We start from the raw sequence: 16,920 nt of genomic DNA on the forward strand, positions 1-16,920 counted from the left end.
GAGCAATTAGCTTGCAAACAGTACAGGGCTATAGCATTGGCAAATAGTTAAGAGGCGCGACTATGTAATCGACATAACCGATTTAAATCCTCAGTGCCGTAGATCATACCTTCATTATCACTGACGTGGAAGTTGCAAGTATGGTCGTCTAAGCCATCGCATTCATCATTCGGGTATGTATTCCCCAGATTGCAGTCCATCTTCTATCCATAATCTCCCCTCTTCTTGTTTGATTTTCATCGTAACCCACATACAGAGGAGACTGAGAGATATGTTATATCTGAATATAGACTAGTGAAAAGACTATAGTGATACGCGACTCATCATAAAAAAGCCGGTACCACCCTACAATTATTCATGCAATGACTTATACGGGAAGCATTTGAAAAAGCAGCTCGATTCGAATCATTTTTAATAGCGTACATCCTTAAGTTAAAGCACGGAACTACACCAAATTTAATGAAAATGTCTCAACTCTTGTGACCTGTAGGTCAAACCCACAAGAACAACATCCTAGGTATTACCACAAGTAGTGCAGGATATAAAAATGAAAACAATATTGAAACTTTTCCTATATGTCACAGGTAAGCCGTTCAGTGCGTGCTATTCGGTTCAGATAAAACAACATTACAATCCGTACTGCTTACTGTTCTTAATTTAATCCTAATCTTCCAATTCGGGCGACTTTGAATCGATTTTGAACGTAAATTTTTTGATTGTTTTGCCTTCCACTTCCCCGAAAAATACGCAGCGAAGCTTCGCACTTCTCATAATATGCATATATTCTCGATCAGTATCAAATTCTAAATCGATTTGCGCATATTTGTCTGTCTGTCTGTCTCCTATCTATAACGTTTATCGTAAATATTCTTCTGCTCGCAAAAATTAAGTCCTCGGCTTCAAATTTGCCGCAGCTATTGAAAGTTCTTGCCAAGTACTACCAGTGGCTACATCGACTAGAGAAGGGAACTGCAGTACAAAGTAAGCTGAGAACACCTCTGTTTTCAAAAACAAGAAAATAAACTTTCTTGCTTGTTATACTCATAAGCTGTAGCAATAAAAATTTGGATATTTCATGGGCTATGCTATACAAAAATGCAAAAAATCGGTCTCACACGGTTGGTATTGTAAAGAATAAACATGAAATTTCCTTTGAATTTTTAAGAGAGAGGCGGGGAGCATAGAAGATTTGTCCACAGTAGAATATAATTTTTCTGCCGATCACCGAAGGATTTGGGGGAATGTTCATTTTGTCAAAACGTTTGCAACGCCCGAAAGGAAGCTTCAGAGATCCTACAAAGTGTACGTATAATAATACTTGAATTGATCACCATCAAATTCTTAATCGATTTAAGCATGTCCGTCTGTCCGTCTATGTTATATTTGTTGCAAACATTCTTTGACCGCAGAAATGCAGTTATCGACTTCAAATTTGGAATTTTCAGAAACATTGGAAGTCCTTGCATCCAAGTTGGTATTGAAAATGGGCCAAATTGATCGAAGGACACGCCTGCAATACCAAGTAAACTTTTGTTTTTCAAAAGGAATGAAAATAAATGTGCAATTATTTGAACGCATATTCTATGGGCGATGGGATAATGCATGTATAAAATTGGAAAAAATTGACCACGTTTACCCAGTATTACAATATATCAAAATTTAATTTTTTTTTTCAGCATCTTTATATGATTCGGTCACAACCGAATATAGTTTTCTTACTTGTTTCACATGTTTCTTGTATTTGTTGATACTTTTTTCACGTTTTTATACAATTTTTCCAAAAGATTTGCTTAAAACTTCACTGATTCGCTTTAAGTGGCCATTAGTAAGTAGTAAGGAGCGAGACTGTTTTTGAAATGATCTTGAAAGGAACCGCTATCAAAAAAACTCAAAAATGCAGCTTTTTCAATGATATTCCAGTTTTCCGTTTGAATGACTTGCATAACATTGAAAAGCAACACAAGATAATATAAAAAGCTCCTGATTTTGTTGTTTTATTATAGTTTGCCACGAACTTGAACGCTTGGTTTTCGCTTCGAACTCGACCAGTTAGGAAAAATACTAATTGAAGTTGAAGCGTCAACTGTCTCTCTACATATATACATATATACTCGTAATTATTATGCATCTAATTCTATTTTTACACCATTTTGATTTAACACGAGTTGGAAAATTTTTCTTTTCCTCTTTGCTTTACCGTTTTTACTTGAATTGTTTTGTTTTAACACGGTTTTCAATATTCTATGAATTGTTTTCATTCTCACTCCTCACAACACATACATTACAAGTACACGTTATATTTTTCACAATTCAGTTAGATTATGTCGATTATAAGCGTATATGAAGCGAATTATGCAAAATAATTCTAGTGATAGTAGTGATATTGTAGTCCTATGTTTAGTGTCAAAAAATGACAATGCATAAAACTTGGTAATGTTTACATAATTTTTACTTTTTATACCCTACATCACTTGTGGTACGGGGTATATTAAATTAGTCCGGACGTATGTAACACCCAGAAGGACTTCACATAGACGTAATTTTTATTATATTAACTCAGAATCAATTTCTAAATCCATTTAAGCCTGTCTAACAGTTTGCTTGTCTGTCCGTCTAATGTCCCTGTTCACGCTATAAGTCTCATTTTTTAAGATATTTCGATGAAATTTGGTACGCAGGCGCAGTTTGGCCCAAGAAAGAACACTATTGAACACGGATTGGATTGGTGCACTTTTTCGATCATTCCCCGTACAACGCATTATACTGAAAAGTCGTCACGTGGGGAAAAAATGTAACTTTCAAAATTTCTTGGCAAAATGGGCTAAGTAGTAGTATGTCGGCAATTGGTATGAAAACTTTGGGTCGGTTGGACCAATTTTTTTAACCCTCTCACATATGGCCGTTCCTACGGAAATTGATAGCTTATATGATAAAAAGGTCAAAGCTGTTAATTGTAAATTGACAAAGAAATTTACGTTGCCGAATTTCGACCACATAGGTCTATTTCTTGGATACCACCGCATATAAGGATTCTCGTGAAATGTCTACCCTTATATGCCAAAAGAGCCTAATTGGTAATTTTTTTTTTTCAAACAACATTTGTTCATTGTAGTAATTAAATGGAAAAATTAAATGCAACTGTTTTGACCCCACTGGAACAAGAATTTTTTAATAATATTTATTGTAATTTTTTGTTGCATATTTAGGCGTGAAACTAATCTACTATTTTTCCATTCAGCCAATATCTGGTGTTGCACAAATTTTTTCGAAACGCATCTGTCATGTAAAAAGAGGATTAGGTGTATTTTCTTTCTCGATCAGCATAAAAACATAAACAAAAGCAAACCATTACGTATACATGCAACACTTGCGCAGTTTGTATGTCTGTATGTATTTTCTCTAATAAAATAAAAGTCAAGCAAACGGTCGAGTTCAAAAGCAAACCATACTTGCGTAAGCTAATGTATTTATGTAATGCTTATGCATTTGCATATATTGTACACATTTCTTCCATAAAACGAAGAGGAAGTACTCGAATTTGTAACAAAATTTGTAATAAAAGTAAAAGAGCTTTCAATATTCCTTCCTTGTCATATTATTAAGACATTATTCTGTAACTAGTAATAGTAACGAATCGAAACTCTATTGGCATTTTATTCTCTTCATTAATAGTGAATCATAAGCCAATATCGCCTTCTCTGTGTTCAAATGCGAGACCTTTTCGCTTTGCCCTAATATAGTATATAAAAATAATAATAATCTTGCTTTCCTTACTTTAATATGCAATTAAATACTTTTAATGACTACATTACTCTTAATCATTTAATTACTTCACTCTAGTCGTTATATAGATAAAGACCTTACCTTGCCTATCAGCATTTATTAAATTGTGACTTTTTCCTCTGAATTATATCCAAATTTTACGTAATAGTCTAGGTTATCCCATTGAAATGTATACAACATAAGGTTTGAATAAGCGGAGTTTTGCGTGCAAAAAAAATTCAAACACGGCAAGAGTCGCTTTTCTTGCTTAATTTGGAGGATAATACTACCCAATTGTGGCAAACAGTGAATAGCGAACACGTTATGATATCCAAAGAACAAATAACCTTGGCGCTGGCCAATCCTCATTAGCGTCGAGAATCCATGGCACCCTAGGTTTGATAATTTAGCTGAGTGTAGAGTATCAAAAAGTATCAGCAGAGTGAGCTCAATATTGCAAAAATCAAAGTCTTCAGCGTAATAACTCGGTCAGGCTGTAGACTACCGTGCCTTGCTGTGAACGAGCGAAGCCATCATTAATGGGCGAAATGAGCCCAGTATTGTAAAAGTCAAAATTTCGGAATATAAATTTCCCACTAGCTAGCTAGCAAATGGAATGCCCTAAGCTTTCGGTTACATTCACAAAACATTACTCTTATTATTGGCACTTGTTTCAATGCGAAAATTTTTTATCTGCTCAAGCCATGTTTCAAATTTTATGATTTTATTTTCAAAAAAAAAAATCCCTCTGAGCTTAGCGTCAAATTCTCAGACTTTCTTTCCCCGACATAGAATTCGCACACTCTGGCGAGAAGATTGGAAAAATATGCAGATGATAATACTATTGACAGAATATCCTCTCTATCATTCTCTATTTTTTTCTGTAACCTATACCGCTTGTAGTACAGGGTATATTAAGTTACTGCGGACTTATGTAACATACATACACGCATACAAATACATAGAAAGGCATAAAGTAAATCCACATTTTATTATACCAATCGATTCAGAATCACAATTTGAATTGTCTGTCTGTCCGTCTGTCCATGTATATTCGTAGCCAAGCTACAAGTAGCAATTTTTGAGATATGTTGATGAAATTTGGTGCAGTAACGTGTTTTGACCCAAGCACGAACGCTGTTGGAAATGGTTTGGTTCGGTCCACATCTGCGATCATTCCCCATATAATGCCCTATTCTGAAAAGTAATCATATGGAAAAAAATGCTAGTTTTCACAATTTCTCGGCAAAAGTGGCTAAGCAGTAGTATTTGGACATTTTAAATTGGTATGAAAACTTTAGATCGACTGGAACAATTTTTGAATTCTCTCTTATATAACGAAAACTGAAGTTCTTATGATGAAAATTATATCATAACAGTTATTTAACATAAAAAAATTAACCGTACCAAATTTCGACCATCTCGTCCTATTTTATGAATCTCACCCTAATAAAGATTTTCACGAAAATTGATCCTTGTACATTAGGTTTAGAATCGGCCTCCCCATATATACGCACATAAAAAATGTGCCTTTATATAAGACATAATTTTTGCATTCTACAATAAAAATGAGATTTGAGTTAGATAATGTTGTGTAGAATATTTAATCGGCCTTGCCCAACTATAATGTTCTTAGTTGTTCTTCAGAAGAAAAATTGCACAAACTTCTTTGCACACTTTATCTGTTTAAATAGAAAAGCCAACTCGGTCATGCCCGTCCTTCCGTTTGCCAAAACTACGATCACGATATCAGAGACTTTCGGGTTAACATGAATAGCAAACTCACGCGATAGGTGAGACCCCTCTTTTATTTAAATCTTTAATTCTTCGATCTCAAAATCCAAAATCGTAGATCTTGGAATTTAAAACTTTAGATTTCTTTTTAAAATTTTTTTACCAATTTCGACAATCGGGTAATATGGACCAAGTTTTCGTGTATAACTGAAAAGATAGGGCAGAATGAGTACAAGTACAAGTATCCTTCCTATAACAAAGTAGACCAAATTACTTACTCTCAGATGCTTCCAAATTCTTAGTCGTTTTTTTAATGCAACAGCTGTGCGAAACCGTTTTGTAAGTGTTTAGAAACCCGTAGCAAAAATGTGGAAAACTTATTGAAAAGGTTTTCTAATATTGCGTAAGAAATTTCATTTTTAAATTATAGGGAAATTGTTTCGACCAAAAATACCTTTGTCATGTTGTCATATTTTAAGAGGGTTCTCGTATTGCCGACTGTATTGGTATAGAAAGGCTACCTGTATTAAATTTTTAACCCGCACAATTCCAACTTACGTGCTTTTAAATTAATACATTGATCAATAATTTACGTTTGAATTTATGCTAAATTCTACTTTGCTTGTGAACATAGAGTAAAAAAACAAATTTCCCCGAAAAACGCTCTCTGACGGCCCAAAGAGGTCATCTCAAAAAAAATTGTATTTTTCCGAAGCTCCAGGCTGAGGCCTAGTCGCCGAAGATCTCTACCGGTGCTCTCCCACTTATTTTACACTGTTACATACTATCTTCCCGTTCATATTTCCCCTGTATTCGGTTTATTCAGACCAGATCGAGCCAATCTTTTGACAAAGCATTCTTAGCACTCCGACAGCCTTAAATAGAAGAAGGAAATAGACTATTATTGCTCGCGTTACATTATTTTTACTTGCCTGAGTGGCCGAGTAGGCAAAGGGTCTCGACTAACAACTTAAGTGCGGTTCAAAACTCAAGTGCGGTAGAGTTTTGAATAAAGCCAATAGCCTTATATGCATGCTAGTGCTTTAAGAATTTAGTTTTGGAATTTATTTATCTGGCTAAATTAATAATAATAGTAATTTTTTGGCTTGATCGGTGTTACCGACCTGTGGGGTGATTACATATAGAAAATTTAGCTTTTGCTGTTGTATTCAGCTGTGTGGTAAAGATGGCTAACTATAAAAGTGAAAATTAACTTTCATCTGGATGGTTGTGTGAATATCGTGTGGCCTGTCAAGTGGCAATCCAGTTCCACTGCGATACGTGCGATAACTTAATTAAAATATATAAAAACTTAAATGATCTGTTCAATACAACGATGTTTTTCTCAAGAAACTACTTTGTATAACTCATTTTACCCATATATAATTTCTTCAAGTGCTATCATTATAAATATACGTAGCATTATTAGTTTGAATGTATGTGTTAATAATTGCAACCCTCCGCTAATTGTTGACGTCAAACATTGGATCGTACATTTACATCTTATCGCATATAACTGCAGTTACATTTGCACATGTGAGCCACACCCGACAATGGCTTACCCCAAAAATACTGAACATTAAAAAATAAAAATGCTTTAATTTCCCTAATGACTTCATCATTGGTGCCAAATTTCTTCCCCTGGAGAATACGAAGAAGATACGATTAGCGTAGCAGCGATTGCCTTTGTAACAATCGATTCGATTTGGTGGGAGTGCACCCACGTGGAGAACAGTTCTCCCAGGTTTTCATACAAAATAATGGTCCCGCTGCTCCTTGTCGTCTCTAGAATGTTAGCCATCTCTTGCAGCAACAATTTTCACCCAACAATAATTCCCACGCTTTTTTTGCACTTAACCTTTTTTGGCGTCCACTGCAATCAGTTCGTGCGATCTCACTTAAAATCAGAGAAGTCGCCATAACCAAAAAAGTCATACATTATAATATTATTATAATCATTAACGTTTTTGTCATAACGCAAGCCAAACTTGAATTTAAAAGGGGATTTTTTTTTTAAATAAATACCACTATTAATCAGCACTATTTAATCAGCAAACTAGATTTGAATTTTTCCATTGTTTTATAATTAACAAAAGTCAAGTAACTAAAACCGTTATAATTCGTAACCAGACAATCGAAATGATGTGGCATTCTGACGAGCACTATTTGACGATTTGTACATTCTGAAAATAATTGGGATTTTTGTAAGGCATGACACCCATCAAAAGGCGTTATTAATCCCCCCTCTTATGTAAAAATATAAATTGACGAATTGAGCTCTGCTCGTCTCTATAGTCAAATATCATTCGCAAGATAGCAGCGGGAGTGAAACAAATTCGACCAAACTAAATAAAAATGTTTTTCAATTTATTATTATTTAATTCAATAGTTAAACACAACTGTTTAGTGTGAATATTCTAAGAAATTTTAAGTAGATTTCATTTCATTTACATATTATCCCAATAAAAATATTTAAAATCCCATCTGTGTGCATAAAAATTTGTAGATTTTATTATCAACTTTTTAAACACGTTTGTCCCTCTATCCGTTGAGTTAATTGCTTTCCTGTCGCCCTCATCTATATTATTTTGTAATATGCTCAAGCACAAATCCTTAATTACCTTATAAAAGAATTTATATGATTTGCATCGCTGCTACACTATCTATTTCCTTAATTCGTTACAATGGAAAACTTTTCGCTTGATTTAAGGCACGTTTCTATTTTCACAAAAGAATAGTTTCTTTACAAAGCGTATTCTAAAGGTCCAGCACATTATTGTTTGCTTGAAAATAAATGAATGCATAGATAAACACCTCTCTATATACAAAATTATGTATTGACAATGTAGACAATTCCGAACGAATTACAATTATAAGCTTCCGCGCTAATGTTCTTTAAAAAATTGAATTATTATGAGTAATTTTTTAATAAGTTATTTATTGTGTAAAGATTTTCCATTTGATAGAATACTCATTTTCAGTACAAACATATAAAGTTCATTTTATGATTATTGTTTACGAGTCTAACAATGGATGCCATACCGAAAATTAATCGGTTGCGGAAGTTGTATTTAACATATAAACTTTTTTTTGAAAACTCATTAACGTCTACCAAAGTCAAACACATATATATGAATGAAAAATAGAAATAAAATGTAATCCACAACCATAAAGTTGATTTAGCCAAACACATCTATGCTACTAATAGAAATCTTACTAGCCTTCGTGAATTGCAATTATTTATAAACGTCTTATCCAGGTATATTTCGTTTGTGTGGATATATGTAACACTCCGAAGAACTTGGGATAGACCCACCTTTTATTACACCGATTGACTCAGAATCACTATCTGGGTCGATCTAACCTTGCCTATCTCTCTGTCAATTTGCAGGACGCTATTTTCGCACAGCGACGTGCACGTAGGCCCAAGCGTCCATCCTATTGGAAATGACTCCTATTCCTATACGGATCTATTCTTCGACATCTTCCCCTATTATGCCTTATTTTAAAAAACCGTTTTAGGAAAAGTAAATGCAATTTTCGAAATTTCTGAACAAAAACTTCTGAGTAAATTAATGTGAACAACTTGCATCAAATGGAGCAAATTTTTTGAATCCTCTCCATTTTTACGAAAACTAAAGCTTTATAAGCCGAAAATGTTTAATTTTCAATATTTCATAGTGAAAATTGGTCCATAATAGTATTTCGACATAGAACTTAATTTTCCGAATTTGGACCATGCATGTCCATTTTTAAAGTCCCACACCATATGCGGGGTATTCAAGAAAAATAAGTCATTATAAGGCAAATATCTTCAAGTTTTAATATTTTATGATGAAACTTGGTTCGTAAGAGCAATCTGATATAAAACTTAACAGCGTCAAATATGAATCAAGTAGGCCTATAGTTTGGACATAGCCGCATATAAGTATTATTATGAAAACTAAACTGCAAAATGCCAAAAAAGTCTAATTTTTAACATCCTATGACGAAATATAATAATAATAGTAATTTGATATAATTGAACCAAATTTGAACTGTATGGATCTACTTTGTGGACCCCATTCCTTGTAACGATTCTCTTGAGCCCTATGGCGAAACGGTTCAATTTTTAACATTCGATAATATGATGAATATTGGTCCATATTATCAAATGGGCATAAAACTTAACCGTAGATTATTGGCATTACCTAAGCCTATTTTCTACACTCCACCAATTGTGCGGGTTCTCAAGAAAAACAAGCGACTAATTTATCTAATTATCTTTTCTCCACGATGAAACTAGTTAAAAAGTAATAAAATCTTTAAGAAGTAAAATAAAGTTACTAAATTTAAATCGCATCAGTTGACGTATACTTTTTTTCGTATTCTCACAAAAATAAATGAATAACAGCGACGTTACTTAGGGTATTTAATGGTCGACTAATCTGTACATTTTGGCAGTTGCGGGTTGAGAATGGTTTCTTAAACAGTTTTAAACAGTCTTAAACACTTCTAAGCATTTTGAAAAAATAGCGAAATTCAGAAAGCACATCCCCAACCAAACCAAAGCAAAAATATAAAGAATGAAATCTGAAAAGTCGACTTTTAAATTAAGACGACAGCGCTTTTTTGACCTCGAAAAATCTAGCCTGACTTCTCACATATAGATTTCAATGCGTATGATTTATAATTTAAACAAAGTCGACCAACAATTTCGTAAAAAATTGTCCCTTATTTCTAGAATAATCAATAAATCAATAATATCTAAGGGCCTTTGTTGCATCTATCAAAAAGAAATCGAATAATTTCGAATATTTAAGATTCCATAGACTGTATTTGTTTAACAAATTAGTTTTATTATAAATATCAAATAATATCAAAATATAAAAAAACAATGTATTACAATTCGTTTTTTTAATAATAATATTGCGGCGGTGAAAAGCACGCTCCACGTTGGATCCTTCAAAGCCACTACCTTTCAGGTATTTGTCATATATATTTCCAGGCGGGCACATGCATATAAAGACTTATTTATTTATTTGAAAATAGACTCTTCTCGAAATCTTAATATTAATTATTTAATTATTTATATTTATTTTGTTTCAGCTTCAGTAATAGTCTGAAGATTGTGGGCACGCCGAACTTATCAGAATTACTGAACAATTTCTAAATCTTGATGATCTCGCGTGACTGGCAGTACCTGTTAAATTCTTCGCTTGAGCAGCAATAGTCTATTTGCTTTTAATAGATCTAAGAAGTAATCGTGACTTGAGAAGAGGTAGTTGCGAGCAGTGTCATATTACCACTGACATCCGCTAGTTTCTTTGAAGGGTCTTTTCCAAAGCTAATCGCTTTCATATTAGCAAGCATGCTTAACACTATTTTCCTTAGTATATCGACAAAAAAAGATGATAGACACTATTTAAAATGATAAATTTTATTATTAATAAACATTAAGTATTGTAAATCTTAGCAATTATTTCCATTCGCTATCCGACTCGTATTCAGGCCAAGGTAGCTTTTCATTAATTGGTAAATTTTTCTTTAACAAATATTTATTAAACTGTTCAGGTATACTCATAAATTGTTTTATTTTACTGCGAAATTGCTTCCAGGTCCATTGATAATGATTACGACGATCCACAACCATGGCTTTATAATTCAATTGATATTTATCCAGAAAATAAATTAAATGCTGAACTACTCCTTTTGGTAATCTAAGCAAGATATATAAAGAGAAAAAACAAACGAAAAAGAATAACATTGTCCGCAGGTGGTAATCATCTGTGGAATATGAAAAACAACTCTCGTATGACTTAACCTAAGTGATCATTATACAGGTCATCACTAAGATTTAAAGTGACTTTTAAGTTTATTTCAATTTTGTTAAAAAAAGCAGTGTAAGAATATAGTGTCTGGCTGGAGAACATTTTGATTACATATTTTGATAACAGGCAGACAATTCAAGTACACGTAGAACTGCGAGATTGTCAGAGTCTTTTTTACATTATTAGGAGATATACAGAATAAAGAAAGGAAAAAATTGTCCTTTTGTAAACAAAGACAACCAAAGACATGGTTGATTATGTTGGGAAATCGTCTTTCGCCATTCCAAGCAATCTCCTGGGGCGTCCCAATATTCGACCCCAAAGCGACGAACATTATAGCCATCGTATTTTGTTTTTTCCGCTATGTTGAAGAGAACACGGCGCGATCGGGATACCGGAAACTATTAAAGTGCGACTTTTTGCCAATACCGAAATTGATGTCAAACAACTACAACTATCAGGCTAATAAAACTCGTTCTCATTACCATCTCTATAACCAATTTGTTTAATTCCTAGAGTATACCCCTTTAAGTATGTAGCATATAATAATTTCTTGTGAAGAAATATAAAGGCAACTTGTTAAGTCATGTTTGTTGTTTCGGAAAAAGTTCATACACATATATCCGATTTTAATATGAAATGAAAACCACGTACCTTAATTTAGAATCAGCTTTCTCTTTTGCCAACTCTTCCAGTTGCCCTACTACTTCTCCCCGTTTCGGTTTCAACGGTTGTAACTCTTCCTCAGTCATTTCCTCCTCCACAAAACCATTAATAAATTTTGTTAATTTGAGCCGTTCTGCTCTGTAGTTGGGAATAGGTATCGTTTTATTGGGATTTACAGATAAACCCATTTCTCTAAAATTTGTCCGGGGCTTCTTACGATCCTCCCACAACGTTTTTAAAAAGGGACTAGAAAGAACGAATTATTACATGCATGCCATCAGCTTTTCTATAATAGCAAAATGTACTCTTTAATTTTTCCTGTAGATTTATGCTTTCGATTTAAGGCCTTCCTGTTGACATTATAACGATAACGTTTACGGCGATGAACTTTGCGTATTTTCATTTTTTTATGTTGAAAAAAATAAACAAAATGCGAAACACACCAAACCTCTTCACACGTGTGTGACAATCTACCCGGCAGCTGAAGAGTTACTTCTATTGTGAATGATTGATAATTATGAATACACTGTAGTTTACTGCTTTATTTCCTTTATGCTCTGGTATTTTGACTGTATTTTCATTTGTTTATGCATTAAAAACAAACCACTTGCAAAGACTTGTTTAAAAATTAAAAATAAAAAATGCGCGATATTGAGATTTTGGATCCTCGCAATTTAGTTAAAAATCGTGAAATCCTTTATCGGCTCATGATAAGGTTAATCCTCCTGTCGTTACTGTTACGTCGCAAGCAATATAAATTTCTTTAATATTTTATAGTCAATTAATGTACGATGGCTTGGAAAAGTTTGCAATTGAATTGTCCATGTTAGTTAAAGCTGATGAATGCACTCCGAGTGAACGTTTGTTGCACGTTATGATTGCTGGTATGCAAGCTTTATGTGAAAAGGAACCTACGTCTAAAGATGAAGTTTTGCCAGGCATTGATCTAGAATTTGAACCTGATGCTTCCACATTGGCGCCAGAGCCGGCTTCCTACGAGACGGCTTATGTTACTTCGCACAAGCAATCTTGTCGTGCTGGAGCCTTCAGCCATGATGGTAATGTTAGATTTTTGCAAAACATTAAAGATTACACATCACTATTTTTATAGGAACTTTGGTGGCAACCGGCAGTGTGGATGCAAGCATAAAAATACTCGATGTTGAACGTATGCTCGCTAAATCTGCACCCGAAGAAATGGAATCGGGACGAGAACAACAGGGACATCCGGTTATACGCACACTGTACGATCACACTGATGAGGTAGCATATTTAGAGTTTCATCCTAAAGATCATATTTTAGCGTCCGGTTCTCGTGATGGCACTGTCAAATTATTTGACATTGCCAAGCCATCCGTTAAGAAAGCTCATAAGGTTCTAACTGATTGTCAACCAGTTACTTGCTTATCTTTTCATCCTACGGGAGATTATGTAGCCATTGGCACCGAACATTCAGTATTAAGAATTTATGACGTGCACACAGCTCAGTGCTTTGTTAGTGCTATACCAGCCCAACATCATAAGGGCTGTATTACCTGTGTGAAATATGCGCCAACTGCTAAATTGTATGCGACTGGGAGTTTAGATGGTTCTATAAAAATCTGGGACGGAGTGAGCGGTCGTTGTATTAACACCATAACTGATGCGCATGGAGGCGCCGAAATATGCTCGCTTCAGTTTACACGCAATGGAAAGGTTTGTTTAAAAAACTTTTTACCTATTTATATAAACACATATATTTCTCTTTAGTATTTACTTTCATCTGGCAAAGATTCTTTAGTTTACCTTTGGGAACTTTGCACAAGTCGTCCCGTACAGACATATACTGGAGCCGGTACTACGGGTAAACAAGAACATAATACGCAAGCTGTTTTTAATCACACTGAAGACTACGTTTTATTTCCTGACGAAGCCACCACTTCCTTATGTTCTTGGAATTCTCGTAACAGCTGCCGCCTAAATTTGATGTCTTTGGGCCACAATGGTCCAATTCGCTTTATCACACATTCGCCAAATTCGCCGGCTTTCCTCACATGTTCAGACGATTTTCGCGCACGTTTTTGGTATCGTCGTTCTAATAGTCAATAAAAATGTACAGTTCAATGATTTATAATTATTTTTAAATAAAGATTTAAAGAAAAATCGAAAATCTTACCAAAAAAAAGAAGCCGAACGCAGGTACAGATCGAAAATTATATTTTATGAATAATTTAGAATAAACTCTTTTATAAGAAGCTTACAATAGTTCCTTGTGCGATCCCTAATATATTGCTGAATGACCTTTGCCATCTAAACAACAAAACTGTAAATGTGATGAACAGAAAAGATCATTCAGATGTAAAGTCAGGATATTAAAAGTTGTCCAAAGAGTACCGCGTGTTAACAGCAAACCAGAAAAGTGCCATGTTCCACGTTAGCATATTTATAGTGATCGAATTTTTTTTGTAGAGGACATACCCACTCAGCTTGAAGAAAACTGCCATTAATAAAATCAAGAAACATACAGAGTGTTAAGAAACTGATCATTCAGGTAGAAATAATTCGGATGCATTTGGAGTTTTACAAGTTTTAAACATAATTTCCTAAATTAGATACTGATCTATTCGGCTACACCAAGTGACTGTTCATTTAATAACTTAAAAACAAGTTATTCGAACTATGAATCACTAACTTTAGAATTGCTTCAAGTAAGCTCTTCTCAGTTGAAAAGTTAACTAGGCTCACCTATGTTAAGACCAAGTTAGCAATCGAAGTTTAGTTAAACCGGGACATATTGAAGTGAAGCGTGACAAGCATCAAGGTCAGGATTGAATTAAGGTGGCAGAACTAAGTTAGTATAAGCCGTATGTCTTTATTAAGTAAATTGACTGAAATGACTTTTCGTTTTGGTTCGTAATCGTAGCCAAAACTTTCGTGGTGCTTGATAACTGTACCAAAAGTTCGTTTTTTATTCTTAGTGACTTTTTAACTCTTTCAATTTTCAATTGATTAATTTCAATCTTATTCTGTAGGGTCTTTTTTTGGATGAATATGACCGCCTGTCCGGCTGTCCATCTGTTTGTTTGCGTTGTGTATTATATGTGGTAAGCATTCTCCCGTTAGCGAAAATGAAAATATCGCCTACAAAATTGCAAAAGAATTTGAAATTGACCTAAACTTTTCAAAGGACATGCCTACAACGCTTACACGCTCCTACGACAACAACTTTTATTTCGAAAATAGAAGAAATTAACTGCGCCGACTCTAAATTGCAGAGCACGAGAATTTTCTTCTTTTCTTTCTTTTGTCTTATTTGGGGGTAAACTGTGATGGGTATAAAAAGTTCGGTCTCGATGGAATTTAATTTTCTTTCTTTTTGCTTTCTAAATATAATACATGCTTGCAAAAAATTTGATAGTGTTCTCTCTTGAAAAAGGCATTTCTACAACATTTCACAATACCACCGGTGATATCATGTCGAAAGAGTTTGTATTGGTTTCGCACCGATACATCCACCGATCCATTTTCGCACATATTCAACTTTGCCGGCCCGTGCGCCAGCCAAGCCTTGCTGCAGTGACATGAGCAAGTGGTAATCCGGAAGTGCGACGTCTGATTAGTACGTACGGTGTAGCAGAACTTTCCATTCGAGATGCAACGTATTCTGGACTACTCTTGCACCAAGTGACCAAAAAATGACAATTACAATTAATTCGTGTCGCCATTTTGAAACTGTTGAAACCAAAACTGACAATTGGGATGCGATAAAACAGCATCATCATAAGCCTATGAACGTGTTTGGTGGGTTTCTGCAGCAGATTTCTTCAAATAAACAACAAAAGTAATGCATTTGCAAAACGAAGGATTTTGAGCGCTTCACGATTAGCGTCGACGTATGCTAAATAAATCAATAATATTAAATGGAAAACTGTTATTTTATATAGAGAAAGGTCAAGAACTAGAGAGCTTTTGTTTTATCTAAAGGAAGGTCAACACCGTCGAACTCAACTGTTATGTACATTGGTATTCACCATTTTTTCTTTATAGTTTTTACCTATAGAAATCGCCTATCAAAATTTTTGACATGTTTTATCCAGTGTTTTACATCACACAGGTGTTATTCTACATGGCGCCTGTTTATATTATATAATCACACAAAAAAAAGGTAAATAAATAAAATATTAAAAAATAGTCCTTAATCCTAGCAATTTTAATTATACCGGAGCGGTATCATGGGATCCCCAAAGGGTGAACATAGACGTGCCGAAACCCTCACCGTGTCGTGGTGCTCCCTATAAACATTGACTGTTACTTTTAAGGCTTTCGCTCTTGAGAGGAGTATAGTCAATGGCAGAAAAGAGTTTAAGGCTTGCTATCTATAATTCGGTGACGGGTTTTTATCTTGGAAACTTTAAGAGGTGCTTTGGAAGAGGGTTCTCTTTTGTATTGAAAAGGGAGCATTTTCCTTCCCCCTTTTGGTTCTCTTTTATGGAGCTCATCAAACCGCAAGAGAGCGATATTTAAGAGGGCTAGGGCTTAGCCGGATGTGTGGTGTGCCATGGAAACTTTGGAAGCATTATTTCCTCGAGAAAGGATAGTGCTTGGAGGGCCTATTGGGACATGTAGAGGGTTGAAGGCAAGAGTGGTTATGGCCGCGGACAGTAAGAGATCACCCAAATGGTAATAGCTGTAGGGTGGTGAAGGCTACTTAGGCTTTTACTTGGCTAATAGTGTTTTTACTTGTTGTTTAAATTTACGAATTCACGAATATTCTTATTATTCATATATATATATGGATCTTCTTAGTCCCGCATTTGCTGAAGAGTCAAAAAAAGGTTGGTAGTAAAGTTTTTTCAATGTTTGTTAAAATTTTCATAGACATATGTTCAACTTATATATTTTAAGAGTTTATTGCGAAATCTAAAATAAACATAAAACAATTGTTATATAAATTATTAAATAGATTTTC

General features: G+C 34.4%; 2 protein-coding genes across 2 annotated transcripts; one reads left to right on the plus strand and one right to left on the minus strand.

Annotated features, from left to right (window-relative positions):
* Window positions 1-10,706: 10,706 nt before the first annotated feature.
* LOC119638392 (nucleolar protein 16) lies at window positions 10,707-12,417 on the minus strand. Its single transcript, XM_038035151.1, has 3 exons — window positions 12,278-12,417; window positions 11,961-12,218; window positions 10,707-11,195 (listed from the first exon to the last, which is right to left on the minus strand). Exons 1-3 carry the CDS (start codon window positions 12,373-12,375, stop codon window positions 10,955-10,957), a joined length of 597 nt encoding a protein of 198 aa, XP_037891079.1. The 5' UTR covers window positions 12,376-12,417; the 3' UTR covers window positions 10,707-10,954.
* Window positions 12,418-12,558: 141 nt separating this feature from the next.
* LOC119638420 (cleavage stimulation factor subunit 1) lies at window positions 12,559-14,135 on the plus strand. Its single transcript, XM_038035190.1, has 4 exons — window positions 12,559-12,687; window positions 12,750-13,030; window positions 13,084-13,667; window positions 13,722-14,135. The coding sequence occupies exons 1-4, from the start codon at window positions 12,614-12,616 to the stop codon at window positions 14,058-14,060; spliced, it is 1,278 nt and encodes a 425-aa protein (XP_037891118.1). The 5' UTR covers window positions 12,559-12,613; the 3' UTR covers window positions 14,061-14,135.
* Window positions 14,136-16,920: the final 2,785 nt, after the last annotated feature.

The sequence above is a fragment of the Glossina fuscipes genome, unplaced genomic scaffold (assembly GCF_014805625.2).
Source record: "Glossina fuscipes isolate IAEA_lab_2018 unplaced genomic scaffold, Yale_Gfus_2 88, whole genome shotgun sequence".
Taxonomy (NCBI): Eukaryota; Metazoa; Arthropoda; class Insecta; order Diptera; family Glossinidae; genus Glossina; species Glossina fuscipes.